Source organism: Protopterus annectens, chromosome 5.part0 (genome assembly GCF_019279795.1).
Source record: "Protopterus annectens isolate FY-2018-M chromosome 5.part0, PAN1.0, whole genome shotgun sequence".
Taxonomy (NCBI): domain Eukaryota; kingdom Metazoa; phylum Chordata; order Ceratodontiformes; family Protopteridae; genus Protopterus; species Protopterus annectens.
Genome location: NC_056735.1, coordinates 1,901,284,766 through 1,901,304,278, shown reverse-complemented (window position 1 = coordinate 1,901,304,278; position 19,513 = coordinate 1,901,284,766). Strand labels below are relative to the sequence as shown.

General features: G+C 38.8%; 1 protein-coding gene across 1 annotated transcript in view; it reads left to right on the top strand.

Annotated features, from left to right (window-relative positions):
• Window positions 1-19,513, top strand: part of LOC122802434 — a 1,151,271-nt gene that overhangs the window by 571,164 nt on the left and 560,594 nt on the right. Inside the window, exon 2 of the mRNA XM_044072051.1 lies at window positions 6,475-6,873. Within this exon, the coding sequence (XP_043927986.1) occupies window positions 6,504-6,873 (370 nt within the window). The 5' untranslated portion in view covers window positions 6,475-6,503. The remainder of the gene's footprint in view (window positions 1-6,474; window positions 6,874-19,513) is intronic.

Here is a 19,513-nt window from a genome sequence, read left to right as displayed (position 1 = left end):
TTTACTAAATACTAAAACAACCTTTGTCAGTTTACCCTTTGGTGGAGCCACACCTTTTCTACCTGCTGTCTGTACCAACCTGGAGAACTTGGAGATCAAAGTTAAAACCTTAACCGTTGTTGGAGCCATGTTTCAGACATCACAATGGGTATTTCAAAGGAAATAGTGGACTGCACATCAGCCTTAGTTTCAGCATGGACAACAGTGATAAAATCAAAGACCTGGAAGGAACCTAAAGTACCATTTAAACTCCAGAATGGCCACCATCTCCAAAACAGAGGTAGTTGGTAGCAGTAGGGGCTGGAGTCTCAGTTCTTCTTCAGGGTGAGAGAATCATGCCTGCTTGGAAGTCCCAGACTAGTCTTTTCCAGTCTTTGTGAGTTACAGTCAGTGTTGGAGATTTTCATCTGAAACCATAACAGCTACTCACTTTTGTAGGATGCACTCTCAATATAGTTCAGTGCAAAGCCTGGTTAACAGTGGGCAGGATTCATCTGCTATATCAGTGGAATGTCAACTAATTTCTCTGATAGCAAATTACATTCTTGGAGAAGTCAACTCTCCGGCAGGCAAACAGTGCAGAGGACTCCATCTCTGAGCTGTTAATGAGCAGCTTCCTGTGTCCAGAGTACAGGGTCTGAGTCCTTCCACCTTCATTTGCCTACAGTGTGAGAGTGATCAAGTCACTTAACCAGAGAGGGCTTCCAGGTCACCCCTGAAAAGGTATAATTTTATCCACTGGGCTAATGCAATCAGCAAATAAAGTAAAGGGTCTATCATTGTCTTCTGATGCCACACAAGTGATTATTTAATCTAGCTGTAGAAAAGAAGCTGTTCTGTCAGTGAGAGAGCATTGATACAAGCTGTTTGATTTCCCAGCCATCACCATATACAGTTACTTCTTTTCCCTATTCTCTCTTCTATGGTATCATCTCATGGGTGCTGTCATTAACAAATGGTTCCCAAAACTAGTTTTCTCTGATTCTGAGTTTCATTTAAAAAGTCAAGCAGAACAAGTACAGTACCATTTTTATTGTCCCATTTTAGTTCATCAAGTATGATTTCCCCTTCATCAAGCATTGTCAGTTAGTGAAACATCTCCACCTTTGACCCTTTAAGACCCTAGTGTCCATTTCTTCTGGCAAGCTCTACTGGGCTCTCTACTCCCTATGTCTAACTGCACATTCATTCCAGTTCTGTTCATGGCCAGAGATCCAGCTTACCCTTCAAAGTAGTCTAGAGCCTCAGTTCTGCACAATGGTCAAATATTAGGAAGATTTATAGAAGTAAATGGATGAAGTTTCCCATTTGGTCTTCTGCAGTTTTTGGATTATCTGTCTTCAGTTTCTGATACTGGCCTCAGCTACTCTTCCATTAAAACTCATCTTGCTGTAATTTCAGATTTTTATCAAGAATCTAATTCTGTGCTTCTTTCTTAATGTTTGTAAAACTTTCCTCATCAGACTCTCTACTTAAGGATGTTTTTTCCATGATACTTTTATTTGGTGTTATTAAAACTGACTCTGTCCATTTGAACCAGCTTCTACTTGTTGTGTCTTTCAACTTTTCCTGGTTAGGGGTCACCACAGCAGAACTCCGGTCCACTAATGATTGGCAGTAGATTTTTACGTGCCGAGTTGCCGGCCCTGACGCACAACCTTCAACGAAGGTACGCCCATTCACGCATGTCTCCACGCAGAAGACGCTCTAGCTGAGAATTGAACAAGACGTCTTACTGTGAGGCGACAACGCTACCGCAGCACCACCACCGCAGTCTTGAACCAGCTTCTACTACAGAGCTAAAATATTTGCATGGAAGACTCATCCTTGTAGCAGTCACTTCATTAAAAAGGATTTCAGAAATTCAGTCCTTATCCAGTCATCCTCCCTATGTGATCCTCCATAAGGATAGTTTCATGCATAAGGTAGCCACTGAGGAGAATCTCAGCCAGACTGTTGATATTCCACTATTTTTCCAAATTATTCCACTAGTGGTTAATATTTGTTACTTTTTATGTACATCTACATTTAGCTCAGATTTTATGTGAACGGAATAAATTCCTTTATTAAAAAACTTCCAATTTTGTATTTTTCTCTGCTTAAAAGTTAGTTGCAAAAGTGTCTAAGTTTTCTTTAATAAAATAGCATATGGACTACATTAAATTATACCGTAAAAACATTCTAAGGTCTTCCCTTCTTACCCTAGAGTGCAGTCTTCTAGAGCAATGGCTTCCTGTTATGCTTTTTCCCATAATGCAGCTATACATAATACTTGAGCAATAGCTATGCGGCCATCACTAAATAAATAATAAAGACAGTATGTTTGTTAATTGGGATAGATCACTGATCTATATGGACCCAGTTTTAGTCTCAGCAAGGGATCACTGTCTGGTTAATTGTCTTTACAATGCACCACAAGCTGGATATGACCTCTAGGTCCAGGTGTTCCTTTCCAATAAGAATGGATTCTGACTTTGCCCTGTTGTAACTGAGGATGGACCTCCTCATAACAGATATCAAAGTTATGTGCTCAGTAAGTATGTCCATCCTTGGTACTCATCCACCTTCCCCTCTTCTTGCTGAATTGGTCTATTTTAATGGTGTCCACTTTGTGCAGTATACCAAGTATTTAGGAAGGAATGTTCCTACACAGAGCATAATGGCAAAAAAGGGGACAACCTAGTAGCCTTAGAAAGCTTTAAAAACCAAACTATCCATTACCTAGTGGCAGCATTCCTGCTGTTACAGAAAATGGACCTGCTAATCCAGAACCATTCTTATGTCAAGTCTGTGCCTTCATTTGCCAATTGTAGTATTTAAGCTTAGAAGGAAAGCAGTGGTAGTCAGACTATGTAAAAAATAAAACAAAAAAATGTCTCAGGTAAAACATGAAAGAACACTTTAATATAAAAAATAGCAACAAGCTTTCACAATAGTTGCTTCCTTGGATTAGATAAAAAAAGAACAATGAAAGTCATAATATATAACTAATTAAAATCAAAATGATTTTTACTTAAAGTATCATTGGCTAAATTTGCCTCCTTTGTTGTTTCAATTCTTAAGTGCAGGCATGGAAAATGCTGAATATAAGTGGGTAGATTTATTGCGAGCAGATTTGTACTCTGCGCTAAATAAACTGTTAGTATTAAACCTGTGCTTAAATTTATTATATTAAAGTGTTCCTTCATGTTTTACCTGAGCCTTTTTTTTTTTTGTTAAAGGTTTCTGTACCTGACTTGGTATTTACCTTGTAGAGCTTTCTTTTTACTTTTCACAGTCAGACCATGTGACAAGGAGAGAGGTGGATAATTAAGAGATAATGAGGTTTCTACAAGAGGTCGATTGAGGATGAATGGGCAAGAAGGCTGTAAAGTACTTTTTTAAACTGTTAACAGTTAATACTAGACATGAAACCCAAGGAGCTAAAGGGATGTTTGAGTGGCCAAGGAGGGTTTGGCCTTAAGTTCAGATCAGAATAGCTGAGTGTCTTTATAGGTTGATAGGGAAGTGCTAGGCTAGCTGCCTTTGTGTGCCATTTTAAGCCTAGCCAAGTTCCCTTTTTGTGCTCAAAATAACCTGTCACATGTGGTATAGATTTGCCTTACTCATCCCATAATTATTAATTATATATTACACCTAATGAGAATAACTAGTATCATGCCATAGATAATTTGAGGGGACCAATCCATGGGATAAAGCATTTAGGAGCTATCTCTGTCCCTTAGTAGTACAGGGGGATGTGGGCAGTCCTGGAGTACATTTTCTGTTTCCCATCCATAGATCTAAGTTATGCTTGAATATGGAAAAGGATTCACTTCGTTTTGTGCGGATGAGGAGTCTGTTCCATAGCAGTGGTATCCTCCATGAGATATACCTGTCTCTCCAAACTGTTCTGTTGATGTTGCAGAAGGGGTTTACATCCCTAGACTGAGTATTTTTGATGCAATTTAACTTGCTGATTTGAAATAAACCTATGGGTAATGGATCAGAGGACACCTCACATGCCAAACCAGGTCACCTCTTGGTAATCTGTAGGATACCAGGTATAGTGACAGGGCTTTGAGTCTGTCCATGTAGCATATGTTGTTTAGGCCTTGTATCCTTTTAGTAAGGTATCTTTGTGGGCATTCCAGTTGTTGCATGTGTCTGGACAGATACATGCCAAAGGGGGAATTATATTCAGTGATTCGCCTAATGAGGGCTGAGTAAAGGGTGACAGTGACATCCCTAGAGCTAGACATAATCCCTTTGTTTATAAGCTGTGCAATATAGAACAACTTTCTTACAACAATGTGCACATGGTCAAAAGTTAGGTCACTGTTCACATACGTTCTCAAATTCTGAACAACTGGGTCAACTCTTAGGAGTGTATTGTCAATGTGGTAGTTATCTGGGGTAGATGACTTCCCAAAGGATACAGTAATGCATTTTTTGGCATTAAGTTTCAAGTCTACCATTTTGTCATCAGTTATTTATTTGGAACAAACCTTCCTGCAGGCTGGCTAAGTCATTCATTTTAAAGAACAAATTGTCTAATTTTACAAAAATTGTTTTTAACAGTCTTCATTGTGATTCTGATGTCACATTTTATCACTGAAATAGTATGTGATACCGGATTGTATTTATCAAAGATTTATATTAAAATTTTGAGTTCGTATGAGAGTCAGAGCAAAGATTTCCAGGGTATCTGCATTTTTAATAGGGTTAAGTTCATTTCGTATAGAAATGAGTATATTATTTCATCAGCTGGGTTAGAATGTGAGTATGGAGGAATCCACTTAATGGAAATAAGATGATTCATTAGAAGCTATTTTCATTGAAAAGGAAATGTTCAAATAGTTTATTATAAGAGGGGGTACGTTTGGCTTCATGAAGCACCAAAGGTAGAGAGCTGGACAGCAATAGCTGAAGCATTTGAAGAATATTTTGAGAGAGGTACACTGATTGGTGATGTTGGTTAGTACGAACAGTGTCATTACCAGAATGCTAGTTCAGGTGTATTGGCTGAATTAAAACCTGGTGATATTATAAAAATCATGTTGCTGGAGCTGGCCTGCAAGAAACTAAACCGATTAAGATTTAATTATCAGTAAGAGTAAATTGTTTTCTAGTGACAATAGAGTGAAAGAGTCAAAGACTGAAATGGTGTCTGATAGAAGGTGGTGGGTACTAAGATACAGAAACAATTTAGTGCTTTTCCTAGTGGATTTAATAATCAAGAGTGTAACAACCCATTTAGAATAGATGTAAGTAGAAGAGGTGAAGAGCTGGTGATGCAACTAATGTGAGGCTGAAGTCTTTTTATTGATTGATTTATTGATTTCTTGCTGGAACCATTGTGCGTCCTCATATTTCAGTTTCTGGGTGAACATGGGGAACATGGGTACCATAAGGAGTATTAAATAAATAGCTGCATATGTAGCTGGCTTTCTAGTAGTTCTGAAATTTGTGTAAGAGAGCAGACAGTTTGTGCCCTCTAATATCATTTCTCTATGGCCAGAATGAAAAGAGCTGTGTCATGACCAAAATCCTTTGACAGAGTCACAGAGCATGAACTGCTTGCTGCAAGTGTACTTAAGCTCTTAAAAATAGTCTTAAATATTAGACAAGAAGGCAAGCAAAACAAATTGTGGAATCACATTTTAAATGTCGTCTCCATACTGCAAGTGCAAAACCTGATACTGCAAACCTTGACTCTTCAAAAAAAGCGATTCTGATAAAAAAAAGACTGCAAATTCTGAACCCCACTGTTATATTTAACCCACTTACATGTTGGTTGGAGCTTCCCAACATTCCTGCGACCTACATATACTAACTCTGGGATCACTGTGATCTCAGAGTAGGAGGAATACTCCAAGATACCATCATCTTGGAATAGTATATATTCACCCCATTCACACTTAACATTTTGCGCTGTATTGAGGGTCACAGTTAATGACCTCACACTGTCAGCACGCACCAAAAATGTCTTAATTCAGCAAAGCAAAATTGAAAGAGGAAAAGATGTGAAAGTACTTCATAAATATTCTGTATGTATAGTTGTAATTTCTGGTGAAGATGTGTATTTGGGTTAAAATGCACTGGTCAGCTGCAGCAGATAACGTGTGGCATAGATGTTCACATACATCAGTATTTCTGTCTATCAGCATGTGATACTGGGATAGACAGTCCTTAACATATACATTCTTAGCAAAGTTTCCAGACTGTTCCTTGTGAGTGGTGATTTAGTGCTCCTGGTATTACTGGTTCTAGTAATCCTTGAAATAAACCTGACATGTAACATCTTTTCGTAGTGTTGAAGTTATTCATACTTAAGCGTACTATTGCATGTTTTGAAGTCCAGAATGTGCATCTTGCTGTGTCTGGAATCAGCAGTTTAGCTTAAAAAAATGAACATTAACACTGCTACAGTGAAATATTAACTTTATTGTTAATACATGTTACAGCTCAGTGATCTGCTGACTTTAATTACAGGTATAGTTGCCAGTGTGAATCTTGCAGGGATGAGTGGGTCAGTAACCAAGGTTACAACCAAAACCAATATGAAAATCACAGAGGATCAACCTGCATCAGAATTTTCATCTAAAACAGACACATCAGATTTTACTGCAGGAAATATACAACATCAAGAAGATCAGTACAGGTCTACAGCCAAACTTAGCCATGAAAATTCCCAGGAAGACTTTATCAAACAAATGCACTTTTCAACCCCAGAAAAGACAGAATGTGAGTGGAGCAATGAGAAAACAGTGGAAGTTAAGGTTATCAGACAGTCATTGCCTCAACCACAATATTCTGCCTGGAACTTTAAAGATAGTGAAATGCTGAAACTGGAACATGATAAACAGTCTGATGTAGATGATATGCTAAAAGGTAAGCAGGTACTTCCTCTTGAGATGTTCTATATTTAACACTGATAGATTTAACACCAATTTAAAGAAAAGCTTCATTACTGTGAGAATGGCTGAGCTGTGGAACAGGTTACCACTGAAGCTACTAATTAAATAATTTCAAACGTCTGTTTGTTAGTTTGAGATCAGGCATGTAAGTGTAATTCTGTAAGCTACACAGTATCTGACCATCTTGTATGTGGTTTTGGTTCTGTTTGTAGTTAACATTGTAACATTTTAATGCTTTGATACAATTTGGCCACAGTAAATATGTTACAGGACTAACCCTCCGTGGTAACTGAAATGTCTATTGTGTCTTGAAACCTTATATTTTATAAAATGACTGAGGAATGTGCTTTATAATGAAAAATGCAGCATGTGCTATTTAATTATTTATGTCACTGCATATGTGTTGTGTCATTACATATATCTACCATTTAATTTAATTTAAACAGAGGCCTTATGAACCTTGTCAAAAATCTCATAAAAATACTGCTGGTTTTCCTTATGCTTAGCAACGGCACTTGCATTACTTGTTATAATGTATCTATATATTTATATCTATATATAGCTATATATATATATATATATATATATATATATATATATGGGTCTATATGACTTGGTCGACAGTTCATATGATCGACTGTTTATTTGGTCAACAGTTCATTTGATCGACAAGCATTTGCCCCCTTCCCCAATGTTGTGTGACCCTGGAGTTGATATATATATAGTTGGGGGGGGGGGCACAGCCCCCCACATTGGGGGGTGTGGGGGGCAAAGCCCCCCACCTAAAATGCTTGTCGATCAAATGAACTGTCGACCAAATAAACAGTCGATCATATGAACTGTCGACCAAGTCATATAGACCCATATATATATATATATATATATATATATATATATATATATATTTATATAAGGATTCACTGTGAAAGATCAAAATTTCAGAACATCTAACCTCTGACCATGGAAGACAAGGATCAAAGTGCTGAAATATTGACCATACAAAAAAAAAAAACTAAAACATGAAAAGTTCTTATGTCCCATTTTTCCACACCCCTTGCAACTTAAATATACCAACTCAAAGAAAGCAGTACAGTGAACATAACATTAAAGTTCCCGTTTCGCAGTGTACGGCGATCTCCATTTACAGGGTTTGATATTTCAGTACTTCGATCCTCTGGTTTTCCACAATCAGTGATTTGATGTTCTGAAATTTCGATCCTTCATAGTGAAAGTGTATATATATATATATATATATATATATATATATATATATATGTGCAGCCGTGGTGGTGCAATGGTTAGCATTGCCGCCTCACAGCAAGAGGTTCTCCGGTTCGATCCTCGGCTGGGGTGCCTTCTGTGTGGAGTCTGCATGTCTTCCCTGTGGTCGCGTGGGTTTCCTCCAGGTGCTCCGGTTTCCTCCCACATCCCAAAGACATGCTGTAGGTGGATTGGACACTCTAAATTGGCCCTAGGAGTGAGTGTGTGCATGTGTGTGCCTTCTGTGGAAGGTTGGGTGCCGGGCTGGCAACTCGACACTGTAAAACTCCACTGTCAATCATGAGCAGACAGGTGATCTGCTGTGGCGACCTCTAACCGGGAAAAAGCCAAAAGAAGATGATGATATATATATGTGTGTGTGTGTGTGTGTGTGTGTGTGTGTGTGTGTGTGTGTGTGTGTGTGTGTGTATATATAATATAGATATATATATATATATATATATATATATATATATATATATATATATATATAGTATACGTGTGTGTATGTGTGTGTGTGTCTTACTTTTTAGGCCTACTACCAGATCCCCTACATTAGACTTCACTATCTTATCTAATAATGGAACCCTTATATCACCTGACTCTACTACTAAACTGCTAGGAGTCACGATTGACAACAATCTTTCCTTTGACTGTCATATCAACAATACCATTAAATCTGTAAACAGGAAACTTGGCTCTCTCTATAGAATTAAAACTTTCTTAACCTCCCCAGCCAAAGTTACTCTTGCTCACTCTCACCTTATTTCCACTCTTCTCTATGCCTCACCAATCTATACTAACCTCAAGAAAAACAATCTCTCCAAACTGTCTACCACTTACAATAATATAGCTAGATTTGTTACTGGTAAGCTGTTCAGAACTCACCACTGTCTGAATCTGCAGCAACTCAACTGGCTTGAACTGACAAACATGCTGCTTCTTTCCCAACTCACGTTTGTCCAAAGAGCTTTCTACCAACCTCATAACACACCTATACTTTCTAACCTCTTAACCCCTTATTCTAATCTGAACTCACTCCGCTCATCAAACAAACTGCTAGTCACCTTAACCAAATCTAATAACCTAGCTGGTGATTCCCTCTTCTCAAATTCCATAGGTAAACACTGGAATCAACTTCCTACCAAACTCACTTCCATTGCATCTACTGTTCTGTTCAAACAAAAACTTAGAATCTACCTTAAAAGCCACTGGATGTGCCCCTGCTCTAATCCTGATTAAAAAGTTAATTTCCTTAGTTAACCCTCTTTTTTCTCTCCCTATTCTTTTGTGCCTCCTGCTTTCTCCCTTAGCTCTCTTTCTCTACCTTATATGGACTTCTCCCCTATATCTTTCCTCTATATGGCTATGACTCTTTTCCAGAAAGTATATATCTTTTATAAATCTGCTCTCTCTATCTATCGTTGTTTCTCTTTCCTTGGTCTTGCACTTTTCTCTTCTTGGTTTTAAAATATGTAATAAGCCTTAACATGTTGCTATTTACATTGTCTAGGAATTTAAAGTCCTATTGTTTTGGTAATTATGTTCATTGTCTACGTCCTACCAGAGTGTAATCGGTTATTTTTGCTCATGTTATACCTCTCTTGTCTATATGTGGAGCTTTTCTCCCCGGGCCTCTGCTGAAAATGGAAATATATCCAGTTAGACTAGCCCGGTTAACAAATGTAAAATAAAATAAATAAAAATAAATGTGTGTGTTTGCGTGTGCACGTATACATGTATTATATATACATGTATTATATATATATATATGTGTGTGTCTGTATTATAATGTATGTAGCTATATATATATACAACAGTTATATAGATCCCATATGTAGGAAGGGTGGATATACTATTTACAACTACAGTTCTTTAAGTATACATGATACTTATTTTGAACTCTTTACCAAAGGTTTCAAATATGTACCGTCTACAAGCAGTAGTGCTACCCAAGTTATCATTGATCTCAAACTTTTTATCAGGAAATTAAACCTTGAGTATTTAATGGGCAACAGTGATGGTTCTTTACCAGCAGAACCACATAGGAGTAGTATGTACAACCCCCCTTTACACCCCCAACTCAAAAATCTTGAGAACAGGATAGAACAACAGGTCAGGCGTCACTGTGAAAGGGCTAGATATATCCCTAATCTCACAGTCTCTGAGAGTACTTTGTTGCATGATCTACAACAGGATGCAAATATCAGAGTTATGGAACCTGACAAAGGGGGTGGAACGGTCATTATGGATCAAGTCATCTATGAGGGCAAAATGAATACCATTTTAAAGAATGAGGCTAGGTATTGTCCAGTTTCACTCAATGAAATCAACATAGCCCATCAGAGGATAGACTTGGCCATAAAGGACCTTTTGGACCAAGAAGCCATTGATTACAGTACTTACATCTTTCTGGATAATTCACAACCTAGGGTGCCCACTATATTCGGTGTACCTAAGGTACACAAAGATGTACGGGATCCTCCTATGAGGCCTATAGTGGCAGCACAAGGGTCCAAAATCTCACCGCTTTCTAAATATTTGGATTACAAGCTTAAAAGTCTTTGGCCTAAAACCAGCCACATGCTCAAGGACTCATGGGAATTCCTTAGACAAATTACCCCAGAGCTATGGAGTCCTACTTTGAGGTTTTTGACTATAGACATAGTGGATCTTTTCTCTGTAATACCCCATGAAACAGGCTTGTTATGGCTGGAGGAGGCCTTAGCATCCAATCCTACATCCAGCAACAATGACAATTTTGTCATTTTGCAACTTATGGAACTAGTCCTGTACAATAACTTTATCTATTTTTCAGGGGAGTTTTACAAACAAATATCAGGAGTGGCCATGGGAGCAAATTGTGCTCCAACATATGCAGACATAATACTGTCTATCTGGGAAAACAAATATGTGTTTAACAGCCCTTTCAGTACACACTGGGTTGCGTATTACAGGTTCCTGGATGATATCTGTATTTTTTGGACAGGACCAGATAGTCTTATTACAGATTTTATGGAATATTTGACTAATACTACAAATTTCCTTACATTTACATACAAAGTCACTGTGGATAGGGTGGAATATTTGGATGTATTGCTTAGCATTGACCATGACCACCAGTTTAAATCAAAAGTATACAGAAAGCCGACGTTCTCCAACAGTTATATACATTATGGTAGTTCACATCCCATACATCAGAAGAAGGGGATCGTCAAGGGCCAATTTGTCAGAATCTCCAGAATGACATCTAATGAACAGGACTTTCTGGATGAGTGTGAGAATTTGAGTACCCTATTTCAAGACAGAGGCTATCCCAGAGACTTTGTATGTAATATTTGTGAACAAGTAAAAAATGAAAGAGAAGACAGGTTTCGACCTATATTGGGACTAGGGCATGGGGAAAATATTACTATCCAGCCAATACCCCATTCAGAATACACCAAGGCATTTATCACTCAATATAGTTCCAATTCTGGTAAAATCAGAGACATCATTAGTAGGGAATGGGAAGCCTTTTCTCAGGTCACCGACCTAACTAGGTTGCATGGTAAGGAAATAAAGTCAGTTTTCCGTAAAGGAAATAACATCAAAAGTATTTTGGAGAAGGGACCTTTTCGACAATTTTCCTTCAGATCACGCAAGGGTACTTTTAAATGCGGGTCTTGTGTACAATGTTCTTACATTGCAAATGTTGAAGAAGTTTTTTTAGCAGCCAAGAATAGAACACTCAAAGCAAAAGCCTATTACAATTGTAATAGCCAAAGAGTGGTGTATTTAGCCATGTGTACCTCATGCCCGGCATACTACGTGGGAAAGACCGAGCGCTCTCTCAAACGTAGAATTTATGAACACACATATGAAATGCAAAAAGGACACCACACAAATGCTTTATTCAAACACATGCAGTCATGTTCTAAAGCTAAATTTTTATTTTTTGTGTTGGATAGTGTTCAACAGGATTCTAGGGGCGGGCCGTGGCAGACTATACTTGAGCAGAGGGAGACCACCTGGCAAATAAAATTGGAAGCTAATAAGGAACCTGGGCTTAATGAATATATATCCATCAAACCTATATTAAAGCTCAAAGCTATTAATATATAGGCAGTGAGGGATTTTTATGTTTACAGGTTTTGAAATACCTACTTAAAAACTAAAAAATTTTTTAGACATGCATACACATCAAAACATTTTATATGCATTCATACACAGTCCGTGTATTCAATAAATGAATTTTAATATACATAGTTTTTATTTATATGTGTATTTTATTTTAACAAATATGTGTTTTTGTTATGTTTCTTTAAGAGTCTACTGTTTTAATTGGTATTTCTAATTGATACTAATATATAAAGAGTGATCAACTAGTTACGTTGTCTGATGAAGTTACTTTTAGTAATGAAAACGAGTGTCATTGTGAATTACTGCGTTAACTGGCAACATTAAACTTGAGTTTTTATCTGTACGCCTTTTCGTACTTCTTTGGATATTTATTGGCGCCTGTTTTTACCCGGTGTTGGTTTGGTTCTTTTATATATAGATATATATCATTATTCCTTTTGAAAGCTGCTGAATTGCTACTTAGGATTACACCTATCAAAATGTAATGACATTTCCTCACCAATTAAACTAGTTTCCAAGCAAGATGATTACTTATTTTTCCATTTCTTTTGAAAAGAATAAGGTACAAAATAGGATTGTGTGAGAGTATGAATGTGTTCTAAAGGACAAATTATCACTAGCTAATCAGAAATGCTTGCCAGCACTTTGATTTCATTAAAAACAACAACAAAAGAAGGCAGGCTAGCACTAGTTAATTAGAAATGCTTGTAAAACACAAAGACACTGGAGCATAGGAGTTATTATAATAAATATCAGAAACGGCTTATACCAACTCAAAAACTCAAGTAATTGTAAAACCTCTGTTGGTCCAATAAAAGATATTACATTATGTCTATGTTCCAGTGTCTTTGTGTTTTCTGCTAGTGGACCAACATGGCATTTCTTTATTATTTTTTTTTTCTTACATGAATTGCATGCGGAAATTGTGATTTAATTAATAATAAATAAATAAAAATAATGTCTGTGAGCTTTCTTTATAGCATAGAATGTTCTAGGCAGGATGTTTTTCTATAAAAGATGATTGCTTTCAGTCATCCACTTCACATTTTTATGGTCACTTTCACCAGATCAACTTTTCTGATGTCTGGAGCCTGTGCTGTCAAGCAGTCCACCCAAGGCAGGAATCAACCCCAGATGGCTTACTAGTCTATCAGAGTGTACCTGTTCATTCATGTACATTTTAGCATAAGCACTTCCAACCACTTTATAAAGCTCATGCCTAAAAATAAAAACAATTGTTCTTAAAAATGTTGCATGTATGTGCTGTTAAACATGTACACCACCACCTGAATAATTTATTTGTTTTTGATTATAGCATATAAACAAATTATTTAGGTACTTCACAGAAAATGGTGGTATGTGGTAATCGGGCACCCAAAGTTTAAGGTTATAAGCTTTGAAAGCTGCTGAATTGCTACTACGTATGTAACAGCTTATGTAAATATTCCATTTTTGATTTTCTTATGTAAATAGTCCGTGTTTTATTATATATGTGACTTCTTTATTCAACTGTAAGTATATAAAACATTTAAATATTGTATCTTCTAGAATATGATGTATTTTCAGTTACCAACATTATTATCATTTTTTTTTTTTTTTTTGTTTGCATGTTGTTTAAATCTATTGTGCATTGTTAGTCGATTACTTGTGGAGCTTTTCTCCCTGGGCCTCCACTGAAAAGGGACATGTGTCCAGTGGACTTTGCCAGTTAACAAAAATAAAATAAAAATAAAATAAAATAAATTATAAGCAACTAGCTGGGTTTTCTTTGTACATCTGGGTTTGGGTTGTCAATTTCAGATTGCTTGTTCTGGGACATTGAATAAGTCACTTAATCAAGCTAAAACACCCATGTCATACCTGAATGAGTCATACATGCTTAATTGTTCTTACATTGTCTAAAATGTAAACTAATTTATTGAAATATGTGATGTTTGGATATTAATTTAAAGATTTTCATGGCCAATAGCAGCTATATTTCTCAACAGTCTATTAAACATATCCAGTATCTTTATAGAAGCATTTGGTACCAGCTATTAATATTGCTGCCCTCATGATCTATTTTGGGTTCTGTAAGGGAGTCTGTACCAGAAACCACATCATAAAGGAGGCTATATGAGGGCTTGTAAGACTGTTGGTCAGCTGTAAATAATAGAATAGGATGGTTAATTTACATATTGTCCAAAGAGACAGCATTTTTTAAAATTCCCATTATGAAAAAATTAACATGATATTAATTCCAGTTTTGTATATAGGAGTAAAATGTCTCATAGATATTCACAAAAAAAAAAAAGATGTGTCATTAACCATGTTAGTCACTGTCTTAACAAAATGTTGCAGTCCATAACTTCAGTCAGCCTTAGCAGGTTTCATGATGTTAAATTATATAAAGACTATTTTGAGTGCTGTAATCATAGGATCATAGGAAGTTACTAAAGTAATGGATATGCATGAGGTCCTTCAAGGTGGTGTCTAACAATGCCAGGCATAGATCGCCCCTCAACATTGTGTAGGGGACAGAATACAGGGATAAGTCTTGAGGCGGTCTGCACAGGGCACAGGATCATTGGAAGTTACTAGGCTAATGGCCTTAGGGCTTTTACAAGCCTAGCCAAGTTTTACCCTTATTTTCACAATCAGCACCTATTGCCCCTGTCGAGGAGGGACACAGGTGGAACCCCCAGGTTGAATTTACGGTTACCTATCCAGTCGTCCAGATTGCATTTGAAGAGGGCCAATGAGATGCTCTGTTTGACATGAAGTTGGAGTCTGTTCCAAAGGTGTGGTAATGTCTGGGAGACAAATCTGTCCAACCAGCAGGTTCTATTAATGTCACATTCCAGGTTAGTGTCTTTAGAGTGAGTAACCCATGTACCATTTGACTTGTAGATATGCAGCATTTCCAAAGTCAGATATTGCATTATATGCAAGGCCGAGATCGCCTCTGAGTAGTCTGTATGAAGCAGAATAAAGTGACAGTGATTTCAGACAATCCAAATATGACAGATGCTGAAGATCTTGAGTCTTCCTTGTGAAGAACCTTTGTGGTCTCTCCAATTGCTGCAGGTGCTTGGAAAGGTACATACCAAAAGGAGCATTATACTCAATTATTGGCCTGATGAGGGAAGAGTACATAGGTTCATAGGTTCATTGGTAGGTACTAGGCTATCTGCCCGAGGGCATTTATAAGCCTAGCCAGAGTTTGTCGGCTTTTGCTGCCCCATTGATTAATTAACTGAGCCTCTGTCAAGCAGAGCTAATAAAGTGATCCCAGGGGTGTACTTTCTGTTACCCATCCATTCGTCAAGGCTTCTCTTGAAGAGTGTTAGTGAGGGGTTCTGCCTAATGTAGTTAGGAATTTTGTTCCAAAGCATGGGGAGTCTCTGTGACAGGAATCTATCCCACCAGCATGTTCTATTTATTGTTGTGGTGAGGTTTAGCTCACTAGAGGGCGTGGCTCTCAATGACTTGGATTTCTTTAGGTGGAGCATGTCCATCAATTCTGAGTTGGACATGGCTTTGTAAGTCAGGCAGAGATCACCTCTGAGTAAGCGATATGCCACTGAGTACAGCCAGAGTTTTTTCAGTCATGCTGCATAAGACATATGTTTGAGGCCAGTAATCCTCTTGGTGAGGTGCTTTTGTGGTCTTTCAAGCTGTTGGAAGTGTCTTGTGAGGTACATCCCAAAAGGGGCATTGTACTCTATGATGGGTCTGATGAGTGAAGAGTAGAGGGGCACTATAATCTCTTTATTTCTAGATGCGAACCCCTTAGTAATTAGATGGGCCACATAGAAGGATTTCCTAACTACTTTGGCAATATGATTGTCAAAGGAGAGATTACTATCTTCCTGGGTCCCCAGATCTCTTATTACCTCTTCTGTATTAAGGGGGCTGCCGTCTATATGGTAATTCGTGGGTGTTTTGTTTTTCCCAAACGGGATGACTATGCATTTTTTGGCATTTAGCTTAAGGCCATGACTTTGACACCAGGTGTCTGCCTCAGTAAGGACTTTTTGGAGGATGTCTGTGTCAGCTGGAGAGTCAATTATGGCTCCCAGTTTGCAGTCATCAGAGAATTTGGTTAGCCATAGTCCTCCTGTGTTTGCCTGTACTTCTGAGAAATATATGCCGAACAGTAGGGGTCTCAGAACTGAGCCTTGCGTAACACCACTTGTGACTGGTTTAGAGTCAGACCTGGAGCCCGCTATTCTTACTGTGCGAGTTCTGTCTGTAAGCCAGTTGGCAACCCATCTTGTGACGTAGGGGTTTATGTTCAGGCTGGTGAGTTTTTCTATAATACCCGAGTGAGGAATGGTGTTGAACGCCTTGGCGAGATCAAGGTAGGCTGTGTAAACCACCTTTCCCTCATCTATGGCCTTGGTAACTGTCTCAAAGAAGTCAATCAGGTTTAGTAGGCATGATCTGCCCTTAACAAAGCCAAACTGGGTCGGGTCAAGTGATCTCTCCGAAAGTGCTTTCTTTTGGTTTAATAAAAGTTCTAACATCATTATTTCAAATAACTGTTGCTTCATCTGGACTTTGATTCCGTTTAAGTTATACATTGTACGATTAGAATACGGACTTTGTGACACGCTTTTCCTTGGTTCCTTTTCGTTTTTCACAGTTTGTTTGCCTTTTTGAATCGTCAAGTGTTTGGAGGTTCCCAATGTCTTTGTTAATGAGTTCCATGATGATGCGCTCCATAGCCTTGCAGACCAGGCTAGTCAGGCTTATGGGGCGATAGTTACCAGTGTCAGTTGTGGCACATTCTTTGTGGAGCAGAATTACAATTGCTGTGCGCCATTCTATGGGCACGTAGCCTGTGGAGAGGCTGAGGTTGAACAGCTTGTTTAGGTGGGGGGTTAGTTCATTCTGTAGTTCGTGCAAGACGCAGCCTGGGACACCATCTGGCCCCATTGATGCTGTGTTTTTGGCTTTTGAAAGGGCTGTTTTCACCTGTGCTTCTGTGATTTCTGAGACACTACACTTTTCCGGTATTGTTGTGGTCCCTTTTGAAGGTGAGAGGGAGGTGAAGTTTGCACTGAATCTATCTGCCAATATGTTGGCAATATCAGTAGGTTCAGTATATTTTGTGCTGTTTTGCACTATCACAGAGCATATATGTGAGTTGCCACTTAGATTCTTAAAATAGCTAAAGAAGGCTTTGTGGTTATCTTTTGAATCCTTGGCTATTTTTCTTTCGAAGTTAGTCTTGGATGATTTTATGAGGGACTTTAGTTTCTTACTGATACTGATCAGGGATGTCTTTCCTTCTTGGGATTTGCTTTTCTTCTGAACTAGTTTCCTCCTTTTGTTGTATAACCTGTTTATGGCAGGGGTCCACCAGACTGGTTTCCTTCTCTTAGGGGAGTGAGTCTTGGTTTTGCTAGGGATGGCACGATCCATGCATCCTTGTAGGTGCTCATAGAGTGCAATTGTAAAGGATTCTGCATCTTGGGCAGTGTTATCCTTTAGCGTGGGGGCTATGAAACTTACCACCTCTGCCTTAAGTAAGGTGAAGTTTGCTTTAGAAAAGTTTTTCACTGTGGTTTCCTTGGTTGGGGGTGGTGGCAGGGTGTGGACATCCAGGGTGATTAGTTTATGGTCTGATCTAACCGGTGACGAGTTGACCTCTGGTACAGAGCACCTGTCACCCATGTTGGTGATGACCAGGTCCAATATGTTGTGGCCTCTGGTAAGGGAGTTTACCAGCTGATCCAGGGCATTTGAGTTGATAAATTCCAGGAAGCGCTGAACCTGGGAGTTTGTACTCAAGTAGTTTTCCAAGTTAATGGTAGGGTAATTGAAATCTCCCAAGATCAGGGTGTTCGGTAGGACCTTCATGTTTTCCAGTGTCTCCAGAAAGGTGGAGTGGTGGTCCTGGGTCATGGAGAGTGATCTGTAGCAGGCCATAATTTGCATTGCAGATTTGCTCAATGTTAGTTGCACATGGATGATCTCAGAGGTATCATGTTGCACCACTAACCTGGAGGTGTGGGTATCCTTGATGAATATGGATAACACCCCCTCCTTTTGTGTTTCAGTCCATGTTCTGTGGCCGAAATGTGTGGTATGAGTTGTAGCCCAGTAGTGCTGGAGTGCTCTCTGGAGCCTTGAACCAGGTTTCAGTTACTGCACAGATGTCGACGTTCTCCATACTTAGGAGTGCTTCGAGCATATGCATTTTGAGATTTAAACTCCTGGCGTTAAGTAGCATAACCCTCAGTTTTTTACTTGTGCTGTTTACGGAGGTGGGTTTGAATTTTGAGCCTTGCCTAAAAAAGGCACTATGGGGGCAGCAAGAGCCTTGGCCAGTATTCGAAAGCCAAGGGGTGACAGGTGCAAGCCATCTCTTGCAAAGCAACGAGGCTTGTCGAGCATGTCATCACAGGCTGGCAGACACTGGATCCCCTTTGAATGACACCAGAAGCTTAGCCAATTGTTGAAATTGATAATTTTTTCTTTATACTAAGGTATCATTCTTGGTGAGGGCAGGATGCTGCTCAGGGTCAGGGTCATACCCGTCTGGGCCACATGATCAGAGAGCTCTTCCGTGTCTCTTTTCATGTAGTCCAGGGAGGTACGGCTCAGGTCATTCACACCAGCGTGAACAATGACAGAGTCATATTTGTACTTGTTCTGGAGTGACCTGAGTGCTTGTGTTATGTGGTGGATTCTGGCTCCAGACAGGCAGCTAACAGTAACCTTCTCCTTGTCCAGCCTAGTGAGTGGGGCATCAGTGTGCCTCACTATTGAGTCACCTATTACTAGTGTGTTAGGTATGTTATTTCGCCTTAAGGGCTGTGATTGTGCGGCACATTGATTTTGTGTTTTATGTGTTGTCTGGTTTGTGACGGGAGGTGCAGGTTTTGTAGGTGTCTGCTTTGGAGCTCTCTGATGCTTTTCTAGGTTTTTATTTAGAGACATGGAGGTTATAACTTCTTTTTTCTGGAGGCAATGCCCTTACTTATGAGATGAGCAGTATAGAATGCCCTTCTTAGCACTTTTAAAGAAATGGTGATCAAAGATAAGGTTGCTGTCAACCTGTGTGCCCAGGTGTCTCACCACTTAGTTCATACTTAGGGTGCTGCAACTGATGTGGTAGGTAGCAGGATGATAATACATTTTTTGCTTTGAGTTTAAGGCTATGACTTTGGCACCAATCAATTGTTTGTGTAAGACCCTCCTGTAGGATGTTGACATTGTTTGGGGATTCTGTGACTGCTTCC